The 18992-nt window shown below is 38.5% G+C and overlaps 1 protein-coding gene across 1 annotated transcript in view; it reads left to right on the top strand.

The window, feature by feature from the left end:
* Positions 1–793: 793 nt before the first annotated feature.
* LOC148366403 (multiple epidermal growth factor-like domains protein 9) overlaps positions 794–18992 on the top strand; it is a 51893-nt gene continuing 33694 nt past the window's right edge. Inside the window, exons 1-2 of the mRNA XM_088335225.1 lie at positions 794–1400; positions 5639–5843. Of these exons, the coding sequence (XP_088191351.1) occupies positions 794–1400; positions 5639–5843 (812 nt within the window). The remainder of the gene's footprint in view (positions 1401–5638; positions 5844–18992) is intronic.

An 18992-nucleotide genomic window follows, 5' to 3' on the forward strand; every position in this document is an offset into this window, starting at 1 on the left:
CTTTGATTGTTGGGATACCATGCTGCAATAAAATATACAAATACTTAACAATAACAATTTATGTGATTTTGCTTCCAAGTAAAGTACATTTTGAGACTACATTCCCGCGACCCTACTTATTCTATTCTATTCTATTCTATTCTATTCTATTCTATTCTATTCTATTCTATTCTATTCTATTCTCACCCTGGAGTGCCATGTCACATCTCCTTGCATACAATGTTTTACCACGTTTATATTAATGATGATAAATACTTCTATTCTATTCTATTCTATTCTATTCTATTCTATTCTATTCTTACCCTGGAGTCACATGTCTAATCTCGTTGCATACAATGTTTCACTCTGTTTATATCAATGACAATAAAGTATATTCTATTCTATTCTATTCTATTCTATTCTATTCTATTCTATTCTATTCTATTCTTACCCTGGAGTGGCATCTCTAATCTCGTAGCAAACAATGTTGATATCAATGACAATAAACACTATTCTTTTCTATTCTATTCTATTCTATTCTATTCTATTCTATTCTATTCTATTCTATTCTATTCTAGTAAAGGCTGTTAAATGGTGCATTTATTTTGGAATTTGAATTTTATTAATGAGACGTTCGTGCTGGCGGAAAAAAACATTGTTTTTTTCCCTGCGCCCTCTCTTAATGATTGTTATGAACGGCATCCAATCAGCGACTGGAGGTGGTTCTTTTATTGATTTCCTCGAGTTTCTATTGGCTCTCGCCCTTTCGCGTTGACATAAGTCAGGTTCGGTTGCAGAGCATGACTTGTGGTTCATGAGGCGACAAACAGCACCGTACGCCGCCGGGAGACATCAATGGTGGAGTTCGCATCCATTCAGGGAAAGGTCTGAGAGAGACCGTTCGTGGAGCTTACATGGAGAGCTGAGACCGAATATGAGATTCACCTCCTTAATGATGTACATATCGTCGTTCGCGGTACTTATTTTGTATGCATTTATTGATTTTTCCCAAGCCGCACCTCGCATCAGTCTGGACGATGCGTCGCCTATCTCCAGGAAGCCAGACACAGCCTCCGACACCTGGAACACCTTCCATCCGAATATGCCTCGTCCGTTCCCCGAGAACAATTTCGCTTTTGAACAATCGTCATCTGTTGACATAGCTAGCCATAACCTCGTTCTTTCTGTAAAAACCACCACCGATTTCGACTCCGGGATCGTTCCAAGCGCCAAAGACACCACGGCGCTTATTTCCAGGTTAAGCGCCCCCCGCAAGAGATCCACAGATGCACATTCATCTTTATTTTCTCCGGAGAAAATGCAACAGACAATGATGTCCACGATATCTCAGCGGACGGACAACGATGCGTGGCCGGCGCGTGGAATCGACACATCGGTTACCTCAGGGGAGAGTAGTCAAGGTGAGGGGCGTTTAAATGGAACGTTTGCGAAAGTGGATCGTTGGGTGTCAAATGATATGTTTTTGCTTGATTGTTATCTTTAAAAAGCGTGTAGGAAATGAGTCACTGTCATGCACCGTCTAAGGGGGAGTCATACTTGCACTGTGCTTTTGACGCAGGGAGTCCAAATAAAGCACATTGCAACAATGGGTAGACGCCATCAGTTTATGCACTGCTGCACCCCGTCAAAATATCAAAATGGAGTGTGAAGTGTAATGGATTCATGGAGGAAAAAAAATACATCCGCGTGGAACTTTAACATGGCCTACATGCGGCCTCTTAATAAAAGATGAGTATGCCACAAATTACAGTGTAGTGGATGAGGGAGGGCTTTAAGGGGGTGTGAGGTTGATCCTGTTGTTGTTCAGTGAGGGTAACCAGTTTAGCAGGCCACATAGCATCCACATAGGCCGGTGGTGATTTTGTGATAGGCCGAGAGGGATTTGTGTCGAAAGCAAATTACATTTAAACCCCCTCTGTGTGTTTAGCACTGGATAAGGATGCATCAAGTTGAACATGAAAAATCCTAAGATGCCCAGATCAAATGAACAGGCAGCTAAAATCATGAATGAGCAATCACTATGTTAATTCTAGCATCTGTATGTCTTGTTTGAGTTCTGTGAACGATTCTTTCGATGGCTATTTGAGGCAGTTTGTTTATTTTTTTCTTATTCAATGTCCCTATCATGATTTACCACAGTAACATCAAACACAATCACCAGCAATAAAGATCTTATTTTGGGCAATAATAGTTTATGGAATATTATGTGGGGGAAATAAAAAGACATTTCCTTAATTATCTCAGGTTAGAATTTTTTTTCCCGTTTGTTTAATTTAATTGTCTTCATTGTCCTTGATAACAACGTAGTAAACATTGTATGCATCAAGAGTAGACATGGCACTCCAGGGTAAACATGAAATAAAGATTTTAAAAAGAAAAAAGCTAAAATACTATCGGGATAAAAGATAGAAAAAATATTTAAAACATAGTGCTTAGAGAATGACCTAAGTTCTAGTAGTAATAGTGCATTTTTTTGTGAATGAAGAAGAATAGTGCAGCAAAAATAAGTGCAATAACATTTAGCAGCAACAAAATTGTGACCACAAGGTATGTTTTTTCAGTTTCGTACAATAACATTTCGCAGCAACAAAAAAAAAGAAAAAACCTAAATAAGTTGCAAAATATGTTTTCACAGTTTTCTCGTTCATGGTAATGATGTGGCCGGGTGGAAAGAGTCATTTATAATGTTGATGGCTCTGCTACGGTATTGCAGGCTGGCTATGTCTTCTAACTAGGCAAAGAGCAGTTGATGAACTTCTGGGTTGTGTTGATTACCCCCTGTACGTTAATGTTGACACAAAGGTAAACAGTCTTGGAAAGAAGTCAAAATGGACAAATATTTATTGTCGAGAAGCTAAAATTGTAATTATTTTGTGTAAAAAGAATGAACTGATTCTAAGAACTATTTTTGATTAATTTGATTATCCATTATTTGACTGTTAATTGATGAGTTGCGTCTCATGTACTAACACACATATATCAAGTTTTTGTGTTAGTGTTCAATTAGGGGGAAAGGTAAAATGCAAATCTCCATAATTGTTAATGTTTGTTTGTCGGACCCAAGTGGTCAAAATTTAAGTTTCACTTTTGACACTACAACTCTTGTCAATAGCAAATCATCAAAAGTGTCAGTAATAGCAATGCCTCACTTGAAAAAATTTCTTTCCCTCCAAAATTGTTTGTGGTTTTATGCCCAGAGAAAGTAAGAAAGTCAAACTGGTTCTCACTGTTGGGGCAAACAGGCAAATACTGAGCTCTAGTGGAATTTTGAGACTTGTTCTGAATAGCCTCCCCCTGTTTGAATAACAGCCTTGCTGTCAAAACATGTCACAACCGTCAAATAGATAAACTAGACAGTGGAGGGTTGAACCTGGCCCCCTTTTTGCTTCCCAATGCATAGAAATCCAATTAAATGGAGATCACTCACAATATACCACAACGAGTGAAATCTCAGTTTTTAAGAATGAAAAACGTTGCCTGTTTCTGTGTACGCGCGAGCGTGTTTCTGCTCGTGCGTGTCCTTATGCATGAGGTAGGTTTTGCATTAAATGGATTTCACACATTCTTTGGCCTCATCAGGGTTGACAGATCTTCTGTGGCTGTTAATGTAACAAAGTGCCCCAGAGTGTGGGCTCTATAGCCTTGCATAACCACAGGCCTTTTTTGTTACATAAAAGAGCAAATAACACCAGAACAACTCTCTTGGATTATAAAGCAGGAGTATATTCCGGATCAATTTTCACAAATGTTCTCTCATTTGTTCAAGTGTAGGATATTTAAGTCAAGTCATGTTTATTTGTATAGTCCTTAATTACAAAGAGTCTCAAAGGGATGCACAGACCACAGATTATTGCAAACTACAGACTATTATGATCCCCCTATCTAAAACCTACATGAGGGAAAGGGAAAAACTCAAAAACCCCAACATGAGGAAAATGAAGAAACTTTGAGAATGGACGGCACATGGTGTAATCCCTCTTCCAGGATGACCAGGCAGCAATGGATGTTGCAATAACAAATAATACACATATATTGTCAACATGAAATATAGGTCATTCATAAGCTATAGAATAGAAGTGTGTTTTAAGCCTAGATTTAAACAGTTCCACTGAGGTTCACAACACCGGGGCCCGAATGGAGAACGCTCTCAAACCTGTGGTTCCCTTCTTGGCTCTTGGGATCACTAGTAGACCAGCATTTTCAGAGCGCAGGCTCCTGGCCGGAACATAGGGGGAAATTAAATCTAAAAGATATGAGGGAGCGAGTCCATGCATGATTTTGTATAATACCAACAGAACCTTATCATCTCATATTAAGCTAATAGGGTGCCAATGCAGGTTAGCTTAGTTTACTGTAGTTACCTAAGCTGAACCATAAGAAAGTATGAGACAGGGCTGCACGATTAACCGGAATCTAATCAATATTGCGATGTGACAAAGTGCGATTGTGTAATTGCAAGACACTGTGTTTATTTTTATTGTTTTTTTCAAGAATTTGTAGTTCCTTATTTGAGTGAATGAGTATATGGCCAACCAGAATTATCACAGTTCGTGTTTTTACAGTGCTAGCCAATTAGAGGCATGTTTCAATGGCACTAGCCAATAAAGGCGAGGCAATGTTTGCAACCAGCATGCTATGCCACACACGAAGAATAAAAAAAGGAAATAATTGTCATCAGGCGGTAACCCTACCAATGCTCCCCAGGGGAGGACGCAGTTTTCTTAAGGTTAAAGCATATCCCTATGAACAAGTACTCTTCAAATAAAAACTAGCACAGAAAATGGACTTTTTCTTTAAAATTGCATTGAAATTGCAATACTGGTCTGAAAAATCACGCTAGCTCTTTAATGAGGAATGTAGTCACCACTCATTGCAATTAACCTGGGATCAAATATAAATAATAAATCAGAACTGAGTGTTTCTGAAGGTCGTTTACAGTATAAGTCAACACATCGTGCAATGTGTCGTGCATTCTGATTGGATAATCACTTCCTAAGCGAGTACGTATTAGTGAAAAAAGTAAACGTTTACAGGTACAATAAACTACCTTTTCTTGTTAAACGAATGATTGGGCCTGCAAAAAGTGTTTGTTGTTTGATTTTTAATAGTATAATAATTGTAAAAAATAACATTTCTCCCTAATAGGTGTTTTTAAGATTGTTACCCCCGCGATACACAAGGGTTCACTGTATTCAATTAGTGATGATAAGCCTAAAATATGTATTTTTCACAAACTGCACTTACTGTGTGTAGGTTGAGTCACTAAGGAGTACCCTTAAGTGCGACTACTGTATAGGCACTAGCAAACGTCAAAAAATAATGTGAAAAGCTTTTAATTCTCATTGAGTTGGCCTAAAAATTACCGCATACATTTATTCTGTACATAATCTAGTGATTGTATAATGCAAATATGCGAGTGTTTTGCTTGGAGACTATTTGTGTTATCTGCCTTTCTGGAAAGCTTCACATTTTCTGATCCGCTCATAAACAAATTCAGACAAAACAAACCACAAACACAAAAGAGTATTATTCACAAGAATGTACAGTTCTTTTCTACAATGCAAGGCGCCAAATAATTAACTTCCCAGTCCATTACCTTCTTTTGTCTAACCAATTGCCATGTCTGTTATTCTCCCAGATGGTTTCTGCAACTGCAGCACCGGAGGAGAAGGAATTTTGTATCCGGACGAGTGTAATCAGACTACTGGCCAGTGCTCATGCCTGGACGGCTACAGTGGTCTCAAGTGTGATGACTGTGAGGAGGGGTACTTTACGAATGGCACCAGCGGCTGCTTACCCTGTTCATGTGATTCTTTTGGTGCAGTCAACCACCTGTGTGACAGGTAATATGCAAACCTATTCAACACTTTAAGTAATAAATGTTATTACATGTTTATCTTTATTTTTTTTATATGGTAACACAAAGAATTTATTTAAGATTTACTGTATAATTATCATGCATGGTAATGATTCCAATAAATCTGTTAAGACCTTTGGTGAATTCCCTAAATATACAGTTATCCCTCAATTATCACGTTTAATGGGGATCAAAAAAACCTGCGAAAAGTGAAAATCAGTGAAGTAGCGTCACACCTTCATTAATGCCTCCAAGGGTCTAACTTACCTCGAGATAACATTCTTACCGACTGAGAGTACACAACTTTAACAAGATATTAACTATAAATCTGCAAATAATAAGACAGAACAGAGAGTTGAATGTGAATTAATAGTCTTCATTGTCATTTTACAAAAGGATAATGAAATTGGAGGGTTTTCCCTTTCAGGGTAAGAAAGTGATTTAGAAAGTAGCTGGCGAGCTGCACACTAGAATCTGTTATCTCGAGATGAGCGAAGGTCTCCACAATGATTAACATACAACTGTTCCCAAAAAATTGTTGCTCCAGGTCATCCGTTTCATGAGTAATGGATCTGGAGTTAGTGAGACACAGGCTCGGCAGAGTTAGCTCAAGAGAGTTGTCAGCCTAGCTGCAGCAGTAGGCCGGACCAGCAGCACCGCTCTTGCCTTCTCCCAGACGCCGCCCAGTCACTTCTGAAACCCAATAATGATTCACAGAGGACTCGCTGGTGATAATTTCAGTGCACTCTTGTGACTTTCCTCAAGAGTAGTTCAGTAGCAAGGGGTTTAAGTGGGAATGTTCTGTGGAACTTTGCATAACTCTGTTATCATGAACTGAAAGTTCCTGGCCTACTTGGTGGCTATAAAACCATTTGCTCCCATTTAGACCCTTTTTTGAATGAGATCCTCTCAACAAGGACTTTAGATTTCTTTAGGCAAGAACATTTGTTTCAACTGTAATTTGTGATGATGGGCACAACACGTGCAAAATTTGCCCATAATAATTGCATTTGCGTTTTAAAAAACTCTTTGGTGTTCGCAGTGTTCATTTTACCTTTGAAAATTGATGGGTCAAAAATCTATGGGTCCCAACAGAGATCTATGGGTGCCCAAAATTCAGTGTTATCGAGGTTGAAATTGTAAATCGGCGACAAATATTTAATATAAATCTATTTATTCATTAAGTTTTAATCATCACGTGTTTATTGGTAATACAAATCACTTCAGATTTTTCAGTTCACAACAATATTGTACATTATACAAAATAATATTGCTGAAATATTTGTCTATATATTCATGCAGTTTTAATTATCACAGTTAATTGGTAGTACAAAGCAGTTATCGCTTCACTTTGTATATTCTTCGTGGTTTGCTGTCCCGCCACAGTTGTAATGCCTTCTCAAGGTCCAATCCATTATCATCCTCCTCATAGCGTAACCAGGAATATAATTTAGTCCATTTTGGCTGAAAAGTCCTTTTCTTGCTGGGAGTATTCTTTTGTTTTTCTTTCGTCGAATCGTTCGCTTCAACACATGTGTTTTCCTTCCCTCTGCGATCTTCCGAAGAATTTCTCCGCCGTTTTATCGTGCCGGAGTTATTGCTGTTGGTATCACTTTCTGCATTACGTTTCGACTTATTACTGACACTGAAGAAATGACCAATTTTGTGTTGATTTTCACCTAATACTAACTGTTTTTTCGGAGGCATACTTCTCTTTCACTCGACAACAACCACCACAACAATGACGTAATCTCGGAGCAACGAGACCAAAACAACAATGGCGTATCTGCCTGACGAAAAGTTTAGTGCGGTAAATCTTTGTTAAAAAAAAGGATCGGGTAGTACTGACAATTTTGTGTCCAAAAAGTTGCGTCCCGGGGACGCACGTTGATTTGAGACTATGCGTCCCCAGCAAAAATGATGCGTCTAGGATGCAGGGAAGCGGGCAATCGAGAACACTGTGTTCGTGCCAGGAATGCATTGAGATTGGGGCGGCAGTAGCTCAGGAGGTAGAGCGATCGTTTTAGGATTAAGGGATCCCAGTTTGAATCCCGGCCTGTCCCTGTTACATGTCGAAGTGTCCTTGGGTAAGACACTGAACCCCCAATTACCCTCAATAAGCAGGTTAGCGCCTTGCATGGCTGCACAGATCACGGCCGCGATTGGGAAATGTGAAGCACACTGTAAAGCGCTTTGGGAAGTCATTTACTTGAAAAGCGCTATATAAATGCAGATCATTTCAAATGCAGATCATTTCAGATCTGTTCAAAGTTATTGCACGCTCTTGATGTTGTAGATCTGTCCTGGCTGGCATACTTCTGCAACATCGTGTGGACATTGGTCTAAAGTGCTAACCTGTCTTATCACTCACTCTCGTAATCATTGTTTTTCTGTGTGACATATTTCAGACATACCAGACATTTGCTATTTCAGTAATCTTTCACTTACCCGTAGTGTTTAACAAACATAACATGTTCTGCTTCAGTTTTAGGGTTGGCGAGTCAGTTTATGTGTGTGTGGGACTTTAATGTCACTATTATGAGTCCTACTCTCAAATTAAAACATGTAGTGCAAAATGAAGCTATTTCTGTTCCTTTTAACGATCTATATTTATAGCGTCAACCTATTTTGTACACTCTGTGACCTAGTACAATGTTGAAGTAATTCAAGGAAAGAAATTCCCTGATCACCTGAAAATCACGTGATCTGCCTTGATTCCAACTATGTGATTGGATTATGATACGCCCAGTTTGCCCGGATCTTCTGCTTCAGGGAGATGTCACGATTAGATGATGTCAGGACAAGGGCACAAAAACATTTTCAGCGCATTACGTATTTTGTAAAACAACAAATGCACTCATTATCATGTGCAATAAGCGGACATAATTTGGCCGAATGGTGACATTACCAAAAATTGAAAAACATTGAATTTAAAATTGATGAAAGTGCATGAATAGAAAAGGTCAGGGAGGCTGCCAAGAAACCAACAGCAGCCCTGAAGGGGCTGCAAGAATTTCTGTAAAACAGAAGCCTTATCCCAGAAAGAATGATATCCTATCCAGGCGTCAGTACATTTTTCCCAAAATATAGGTTTTCAAAAACTTGTATGCTGTGGTCTAGTAAAACTAAGTTCACGTTTTTTTTAACAATCATTTGAAAAGTTGGAAGCAGATGTATTTTCAGCACATAAAAGGACACCATAACTCACTGAAGCATGGTCACAGTTATGCTGTAACTGTTTTTTCTTCAGTTGCAACTGTTGCAGTTCCCACAAGGAGTAACTCAGCCTGGTTCTAATGCTGGTGTTTTGTTTTTACCAGACTTGTATGTGGTTTTATGTTGAAAGAGTTAGTGATTTTTATTATTTTTTTTATTTTTGTGTATGATGATGTGTAATCCTCAAGTGTTTTTTTGATACACAACTCCCAGTTACTTATCATGTTAACCAGGGTTGGGTAGGGTTACTTTAACTTCATTACTTTCAATTACTTTTGGATGACTCCAATACCAAATATGCTAATAAAAGACAAAATAAACTAAATATGAATAAAATTACTAAATTTTGTGCAGGCTTGGGGAGTAACGGAATAAATGGAACAGCAAAAATTATGTTGGAAAGCTGTTTGGATTTATTTTCATTTTGTTTCTGTCGCATTTTATGTTAGTTTTGCCGGAGATCAGAGATCAAAGCCCGGAGAGAAAGCTTACCACGTGTTGTGAGTCATCATTTTATTCATATTTAGTTTATTTTGTCTTTTATTAGTATATTTGGTATTGGAGTAATCCAAAAGTAATTGAAAGTAATCGAGTTGAAGTAACCCTACCCAACCCTGATTACAAGTAAATTACTTTTTAAAAATGATCATGTCTACCTCTTTGAGCCACGGCCACCAGAAAATAATGAGAACAACTTCAAATCGTAAACTTTGGCTAAATGATAGCCTTTCTCAAGAATAACAAATAAAGCCCAGAAATAAATGATTTATTGCATTCTACAGCGAGCCTCCAAAAAAGTTGAGAAACAATTACTAGGTGTCAGCTTCATCATTCAGAGTCATCATTTTATTCATATTTAGTTTCTTTTGTCTTTTATTAGCATATTTGATATTGGAGTAATCCAAAAGTAATTGAAAGTAATCCAGTTAAAGTAACCCTATCCAACCCTGATGTTAACATACAAATAACTGTTAGACATGAGATTTCAGTTTTAACGTTAATGTTTTTGTTTGAACCCAGTCATAGTTAATGTTCGTCATATTTTTCATAGTTTATTAAAAGAACACGGCCTCACAGTTAGTTTTATGTTCTAAATAAAAGTCACATGATAAGGGTTAGTCAAGATTTTTGCACCCGCTGCTCATTGGAAGGTTGATGAAGGTACAATTTAGAATCATGTTAAACATTGTATGTGTGGTCTGCTTTGTAATAACCTGCAGTCTGTCTTAGACTGTCTGAGCCTGGCCATTGCCAACCCCAATAGCCTAGCAAGGACCCCTCTTGCTAATCACTGTGAGCATGGAGATTAGCCAGCTTTCCAAACCATTGGCCTGCTGTTGCTTTCAGCATTTCTCTCATTAAGTAATATGAGGGATTTTTGGGGGGGTTGTTCCCTGCTCAGGGACTTTATGCAATGTGGAGCAGTGAAACTTAATCGACGTGAGCTGACCTTATGAGCGGAAATCCTATCCAAGAACATTGTGGAATCCCGCAAATGATGTACTGTTGGGGTATCGAAAATATATTTGTGTAATCAATGGCAAGTTCCAAGTTTATAAAAGTTATAATATGTTTAATTGAGTCATTGACACAGACATTACAAAGCAACCTTCAAATTCTTTTAGTGCAGTGTGGCAAGAAATCAGATGAGTTCCATTTTTAGATGCCGCAAGTGAACAATCTTACATGTGCATCACACAGCGAGTGAGCTGTAGCGGAATGTTCACATTTGCAAGTCTTATGTAACAATCAGCTGATCACCAGACAAAAGTTTTATTTTGTGAACCTTTTTGTGTGGTGCTTTGTAAATAAAACCAAAGTTTAAGGTCATCATATTCTGGTTAAGTAACGAACCCAGTTCCTTGTGCTTTTATTTTTGTTCTTTTTTTCTGTATAGATAGATAGATGGATGGATGGATAGATACTTTATTGATCCCCGTACGGAAATTCCCACTTCCAGCAGTATCCTTGTGTTGAAAAATAAAATATAAAAAATATAGAATACAAAAATACCCAATATAACGTGTTGATATAGAGTATTTAAATAGTGCTACTGAAAATACACACTGTAATAAAAATGGGTTAATATGCAAATATGCATATGTGGGGGTGGGGTTTAATGTGGGCTTTTACTCCCCCGGGTGGAGTTTAAGAGCCTCATGGCATGAGGAAGAAATGTATTGTGTTATATAAATCTTTATTCAACTTAAAGATGTATTTATATATTTTAATTATGAAGCTTTTTTGTTCACAAGTGAGAGTGTTGTAGTATGTCCTTGTAAAGAAGGAGCTAAGCTAAAGGACGATACTTTCAGGTTACTGGTTTATATTTGCTAATTTTTGGGCACAACCTCGTTGAGACAGATTGACATGCTAGATACCAGACATGGGACCAAGTCACACATGTGCAAGTCTCAAGTAAGTCTCAAGTCTTCACCTTCAAGTCCCAAGTAAGTCCCAAGTATTTTTTTCTTGGGCAAGTCAAGTCACAAGTCAAGTCCCGAGTCTTAGATTGCCAAGTCCAAGTCAAGTCACAAGTCATAAAAACAGCGACTCGAGTCGACTCGAGTCCAAGTCACTAAGTCTCAAGTCCCCATGTCTGCTAGATACAGCTGCTAAATATGATATTGAATCACTGCCCTCTGTTGTGACTTCTTCTGGGTTTTTACATCAAGTTGGGGTTGATTAACTAACGGCTCTTGGCTTGACAATTTATCAAAATACATCTGGATCAAGAACGATTCATAAAAGCGGATTTGATGTTTACAGATAGCTGTGGTATTGCGGAACTTGCGAAAAGGTTTACTATTAAGTCTTTGTAAGATCCATTGTATCTGCAAAGCAAAAATAATATGAAGCGCTTATTTTGTTGTTATGTTTTGCCGTAAGCATGTTTTTGGTAAAACAAGTTGACGGGGGAAGTATTTGTTCTCCATTCTAATTCAACACTGAGAGCGCTTACTATTCTCAGGTTGAGAGTTATGTTGTCATGTTTTCCAAGACAATGACGGTATTTTGAAATCCATATGGATTTGTCCTGATAACAATAAATAAATTAAATGCTTCAAATGCTGAAAACATGAAGTAACAGATACTGAGATACTGAGATGAGTTAAATTAGTAGATTTTTTAAGCCAAACCAATAAGTGCAATTGATGCCTTTGAAATATTTCCATTTATGATTAGCTATACAAATGTTAAGCCAGTTAGTTGTCTTATCATCTCTGTAAATGAATCCTTAGTGGGATTACAAGCTTTCCAAAGTCAGGTGACATCTGTAATTGGATACTAGTTCAGTGTACTTAAGGCCCTTCACCTAATACGATTCCCCTTCTTTTCAAGTCTTAATGTGTCATTTGCTCTGCTTGCTTGTCAACTTTTATCTGATGAAAAATGTACTCACACCCTGTTAGCTACCGTTTGGCTTCGGTAATGCGTTTTTGGAACAAACCACTTCTATCTGTCACAACACTTGCATCGGTGCTTTATTTAGGTCAACTCCTGTGGGTATTACCCAAGAGGCATTTTGTGACAATATTGCCTACAGACTGCCAGTCTGGAATGAAATATTGATTGTGGGTGCAGATGTTTTCGCCTCAGCATTTTGTCAGACAGTGCAGTCTATGCGTCATTTGCCCTCTGGAAATTGTGCTGCGCTTTGAATATGTACGGCATGAACTGCAGATAGGAGAGGCTACCTCTGTAGATAAACAGTACTGTATTTTCACGACTATAAGGCGCACCGGGTTATAGGGCGCACCCCCCAAAAATAGTTTTTGGTCCTATATTTTCCATACATAAGGCGCACCGGATTATAAGGCGCTACAATGGGAACGTTGACAAAACAGTCAGATAGTTCAGTCAAACTTATTACCCTCTTAACATTCCGAAAGGTTGCAAAGAAGCAAATACGTGTCTCACACATGTACGGACACAGTGTCTGTACGATGTCACCAATCACTCAAATGCATCGTTCCACATATCATTCGGAAGGTTAAAGTCTTGGGATTCAAGAAATGCCAACCATTTCTTAGTTTCTATTTTATTTTTCGCTGGTAACTATGTGGACAGTAAATTAAGAATTTTATTGTGCAGGGAAACGTGGTTCTTTATTGTGCATATGACAATAAACACTTTGAATTGAATTTAGTTTAAAAATAGACTCATCACAGAAACATCAAGATCGTTCTAAAACAAGATACTGGGAAAATATAAAGCCGCATAGCTCACCTAAGTTCTCTTGCAGCCATCACGTTCAATAATGATACGCAACCATGGTCTTCTTACAACCGTGAGTGTAGTGAATCCAACCGTATAAAATATTTACAAATACAGACTAGTAAATAATGTTTTCTCTATGCCGTAGTGCAACCCAACGTGTGATTCACATTCATCTTTTTCGGCCAATTGCAGGCTTTGTTTTGCCCCGCTTTAGTCTATGCGAGCCTGTAAATAATGAAAAGGATCAGCCTCCTTTACCCCCCCAATAACTTTAGCCAATAGTAACTGATTCAAATGATGATTGACAAATTGGTTAGGAAATGAAACGCTGGTGTATATATATCCCAACATACACCGCGGACTACTTCGCCTTCGGGGAAAAATCTAGTCTGCGGCTGCTTGCCTTAGTTGCAAGACTTTGCGACTTAATATTGATCCATATATAAGGCGCACTGTATTATAAGGCGCATGGTCAGCCTTTGAAAAAAATAAAGGCTTTTAGATGCGCCGTATAGTCGTGAAAATACGGTATTTCTTTTATATCAGGTTATGTATTGTCAAGTTTGATCATCAGGATTTGATCCTATACATTGTTCTTTCAACATTTCTGCAACGGTTTTAGAACAAAAAAGAGCAGTCAAATGAATTTTAGGTTTGATGTTGAGACTGTGTGAATGAGCCGTTCTTGATTTTATGGTTAGACCCTAGCAACCATCCTTCCTGATGTATCTTCTGTATCCTATTTTACAAAATTTATACCACAAGTTTTAGCCTATACAGTCATACTTTAGTCTTCAGAACTTTGAGCATAAGCAATTAGTTGAATATGTTCTGTGGTTTATGTAAGACTAGTTACAAGAAATAAATTGGTGAATATCTGCCGAGGATGTCGACTTTCACAATTTTGTACATTGGAATGAGTCAGTGTGTGCCTTGTCTTACAGATAAAGGTGCCCATCCCACATTGCGTTATAAAGAGCAACCATGGTAACATAAGTTCAACTGTCATAACACAAAGCTGATAAAACCGAAATATATGAATACAAAGAAAGACTACTTTAACCAGTTTTTTACCAACTGTCAATCTCAGGTACACCTCAATATTCATCTTTTTTATTTTTTTATTGGATTCCACTTAGCAAATTTGTGCATTAAGTAATGTATTGTAATGCATTTTGTTTTTGCATTTATTGGATTGGGTAGGTTTGGTTCGTTTTGTCTCTGTTTTTGTTTGTGGTTTATATTTCTGTTCTTGTTTTTATTTGTTCCTGTGGTTGTTTTAGTTTTGTGGGTTTTTTTTTTGGTATTGGTGTTGTTCTGTATTCTTTTGTTCATTGACCACCAGTAGTCTCAGTACTGAGTCCCGAAATAATTCTCATTTCAAGATCTTTGTATTTGTTATGTTTCTTGGGTTTGATAAAGATGACGTTGCATTGTATTTGTAATGCACTCTCCCATTTTGGCTTGGACTATAGTCCAGCCGATTGTTTATACTGTAAAATGAGATAGCCATTTTATTTTGTGCAGAAAGGAAAATCAATGTACCTAACTGCTGACCCAGTGTTTTAGATGCACCTTTGTTAATTGTGCTGTGGATGACAAGTTTCTGGTCATTTAAAGCAAACGTCAACCCAAAGAATTTCCTGCCAACATTATGTCGTATGGGCCCTAAAAAGTCCGTTTGTAGAATATACGTTTAGAAGCAATTTTCCCCTGTTTTAGTGACAAGCCATTTCAAGATGTGTTGTTAAGTGAAGATGCAATTAGAGTTGCTTAGGCTTCAGCTAATGACCATTCATGGGTCTGCTTTAAAGACAGGTAAACTTTGATGGATCATTAGCCGAGTCCAGTGCAATCAGTAGCCTAATGGATTAGAAAACCAGAAAAAGGACCTAAAATGGAAAGTGCAGTGCTCACTATTAACTTTATCACTGCTCTGCTACTTCATATTATACCTCAAGATGTGACTTTGTTTACACATAGTGCTGTAACTAATCCTACAACGTGTACAGTACTTTCTGTCCTTTATGGTCACCCCCAGGTAAATCAACCTAATATTTTCTCACCATGGAGAAAAGATGTTTGGAACACACTAATCTGATCCAATACTGACTAACTCCCATGACTCAGTCCATGACATGCTTGATCTTGCACTTGTGTTTTTATGTTCCAAACATACTGATGTCAATATCTCACCCAGTGAGAAGCTGCAGTCCAAATAAGAGCATATTCAGAAGTGTTTGTTTAAATTGCCTTACTAAACCATAATTTCTGCCAATACATGACAGAGAAGTCAAAGGTGTCACACCAAGTTTTTTTTAGATTGGTGGCTGAGTGGTGCTACTTAAAGAGCCACTTCAGATAATGTTTAGACCTAGGTCGCTAGTCAAAACAGAATCAAACACACGGTGCATTGATATTCTTCGAAAGAGATTGAACGTGCAAACATATTCAATGGAATGTCATAAAAAAACTGTTATGACCCATGTGTGTTTGGAGTTATTTGAACAGAACAAAGCATTAGCTTTTAGAACATTGTGTTGCTTCATTTGAGGTAGCTCGATGTGCACCATACAGTGACGATCAGTCCTTGAATTATATTCCCTTGATGTGATAAAGAGCTTCCCAAGCAAAGCACATAACCTTGAACCCTAAGAAAATTGTTATAAATATATATTTCCATGACAAGAAATCACACCATTACAAAGTGGGGTTCTAGTCATATCTGGCCCATTTGCTTCTGTGTGTTGTAACTTGTTTAAAAGTTTGCATTGTCTGAACACGTGTTCTTGTCACATAAGCTGTTAATACAGGTCAGCAAACGTACCATGTGCCGCTTAATGTGGAGGAATAACCCCTCATTAACCCCCCTTTCTCAAACACTGCTTTAGGCTTTCCGACACTCCCAGTAAAAGGTGTCACCAACACATGGTTTGCAAAAAGGGAAGTGGCAACTGTGTCAGAAATGGTGCGACAGCACTCAAACAGTGCACCGAGCCAACTTGTATTAAAATGAATGGATGATGCCTGAAAGAATGTGAAACTACATCCGTAATAATAAAAAAGGGCAACAGTGGAAGCTTCAGTAGCATTTTGTTTCTTTGGATTTCACTCGGCAAAGATTATTTTTTCCACTTGTCTCTTACAAATTGGTCGACAGAGCTAACAATATGTGAATCGTATGACACATTTATAATCGTCCAGGTCCCAGCTTGGGTGGCTCTAAACTATAAAATAATGCATACTTTACTGACCTGAAACACCTATATACTATCTTCTATCCATAAAACAGTGGCTAATGGAAAGTTGAACAATTACTACCTGTCAAGACCAGAACAGAGACAGGACCCACTTGCGTACGATTCTCTCGGTTTTATTGGAAAGAAGGGAAAGGATTGGACACAGGATCCAGTGATCGCTGGTCGCGGGGAGCAGGTTGCTCTGAACGCAGAAGTGGTACTTCCGTGGCGAGCAATGGTGGTGTCAGGAACTGAAAAAACAGGTCAGTAGCCGGAGCAGTAGCAGGAGAGCAAATATGAGGTCGAGATCAGAAAATGGGTCGAAGCCGGGAAACAGACGGGAGCCAAAACAGGAGTGAGTCAGGATGAAAAGCTTGCCTAGCGTAAACTGAGGTTCACAGACGGACTGACAACAGGTGACAGATAGACGAGGGTTTAAATTGTGACAGGGAGCCAATCAGACTCCGAGGCAGTTGGCGCCAAACGAGCGGACACAGGTGCTTCACATCAGTAATCATGGCACTACCACATACATCATGTTTGTGGTTTTTGATTTTGCAGTAAAATATTAAATGATGGAAGAATTATTTACCTGTCAGGGGTGGGGTACTGCACAAATGTTTCTTTTGAGTTTGACTATCGATGAAATTCTATATTATTTCTATCTGTCAGAATTCCACATACACGCGGTACATTTTATCATATCAAATGCAGTAGCTAAAGACCTAAATAATATAAAATGTTGATCTATTGAATATGTATAGTGTCAGAACCAGAACGGAGACAGGACCCACTTGCGTTACGTTTTTCTCAGTTTTTTTTTTTTTTTTTTTATTGGGAAGAAAGGAAAGGATTGCACACACGATCCGGTGATCGCTGGTCGCGGGAAGCAGGTTGCTCAGAACGCGGAAGTGGCACTTCCGTGGCGAGCGATGGCGGTGTCGGGAACGGAAAAAACGGGTCAGTAGGCGGGACAGGAGAGCAAAAAACATCGGGATCAGCAACGATTGGAAAGCCAGGAGAGGAGAGTAGACGTGGTCAAGATCAAAAAACGGGTGTAAGCCGGGAAACAGACGGGAGCAAAAACAGGAGTGGGTCAGGGTCGAAAAGCTTGCCTAGAGTAAACTGAGGTTCGCAGACGGACTGACAACAGGTGACAGAAAGATGTGAATATAAATTGTGACAGGGAGCCAATCAGAGCAGGGGAGCGGGCACACGTGCATCACATCGTGATCAATCATGACATATAGAAATCGAAAATACAATTATATGAATAATATGGTGTTTTTTCTTATGGGGGTGTATGTTAACACATCCTCTTAGCCATCCATTATTTACATAGTTTTATTTAATAAACATTTTTTGCCAATAGCAGAGGTAAGGAGTCAAGGCAGATATTCTGCTTTTCTCACCTATTTAAAGACTTGAACTTGAAACACAAAATACAGTAGGACTATTTTGAAATTTAGCATTTAGGGAGGGTGTTCTGTTTTGGTTTAAAGATTTATTATTATTATTTGTGAGCTGTCTGTAGCCACGACAATCCACTAGTCCACTGATAAAGCCCCACAACCACATCCTGAGGTTAGTCAGATGTTGAGGAGGTCCAGAGATAATTATACGGCCAGGGTTTTTACTGAAATGTTCCTGAAAACCGGGGCGAGGCACAACCTTTGCAACATGTACGTTTATCTCTCATGACGTAACCTACAAAGACCTTTCACGTATGTCGACATCTCTCCATTAACTTCCAAATGGGATTTTAGGATGGCTGAATCGTAAAACCTAAATCCGAGTCACTAAACCCAAGTTGAGCAATGAAACATAACATATTAAAGAAAAGGGTGGGTCATGTTCTATTTTCTTGTGTCTGTCTCGTCAGGTTTTTTTTTCATGTCCATCTTTGTCTTGCCGTTTCTCTCCCTTGTGTTAGCCAATCGGCTCCCTCGGCCTCTTGTTTAGAGTCTTTGTACTAAACCACTAACTTGCATAAAACTGAGCACAAACAAACAAAATACAAAACAAACAAAATTCCTTTTAAATATTGATGAAAGAAAGTTTGCAAATCCGATTCATTACACAATAGAGTAGAGTGATAAATCATTCAAAGAAATCCAAGCTTAAAACACACTTTTATTCTATAGCATATGAATAACCTACCGTAAATTCCAGACTATAGAGCGCACCTTATTATAAGCCGCACCCACCACATTTTAAGAGGAAAACCGATTTTGTACGTACACAAGCCGCACCTGTATATAAGCCCCATGCGCCCACATTAAAACATGTAACACAATCACAAAATTAGCCCAAATCCGGCTTTGAGTCCCGCGATTGTAACTGAATATTATGTACACAGTCCAAAAACCACAGCCGGCAAATCGAACAGAAAATGATACCGGTACTTAAGGTTTGATGCAGACCTGCAGAGTCCGGGTACCCGTTGAAACTAATCCAAG

The sequence above is a fragment of the Urocampus carinirostris genome, chromosome 5 (assembly GCF_059441175.1).
Source record: "Urocampus carinirostris isolate Australia breed hairy pipefish chromosome 5, RoL_Ucar_1.0, whole genome shotgun sequence".
Classification (NCBI taxonomy): Eukaryota; Metazoa; Chordata; class Actinopteri; order Syngnathiformes; family Syngnathidae; genus Urocampus; species Urocampus carinirostris.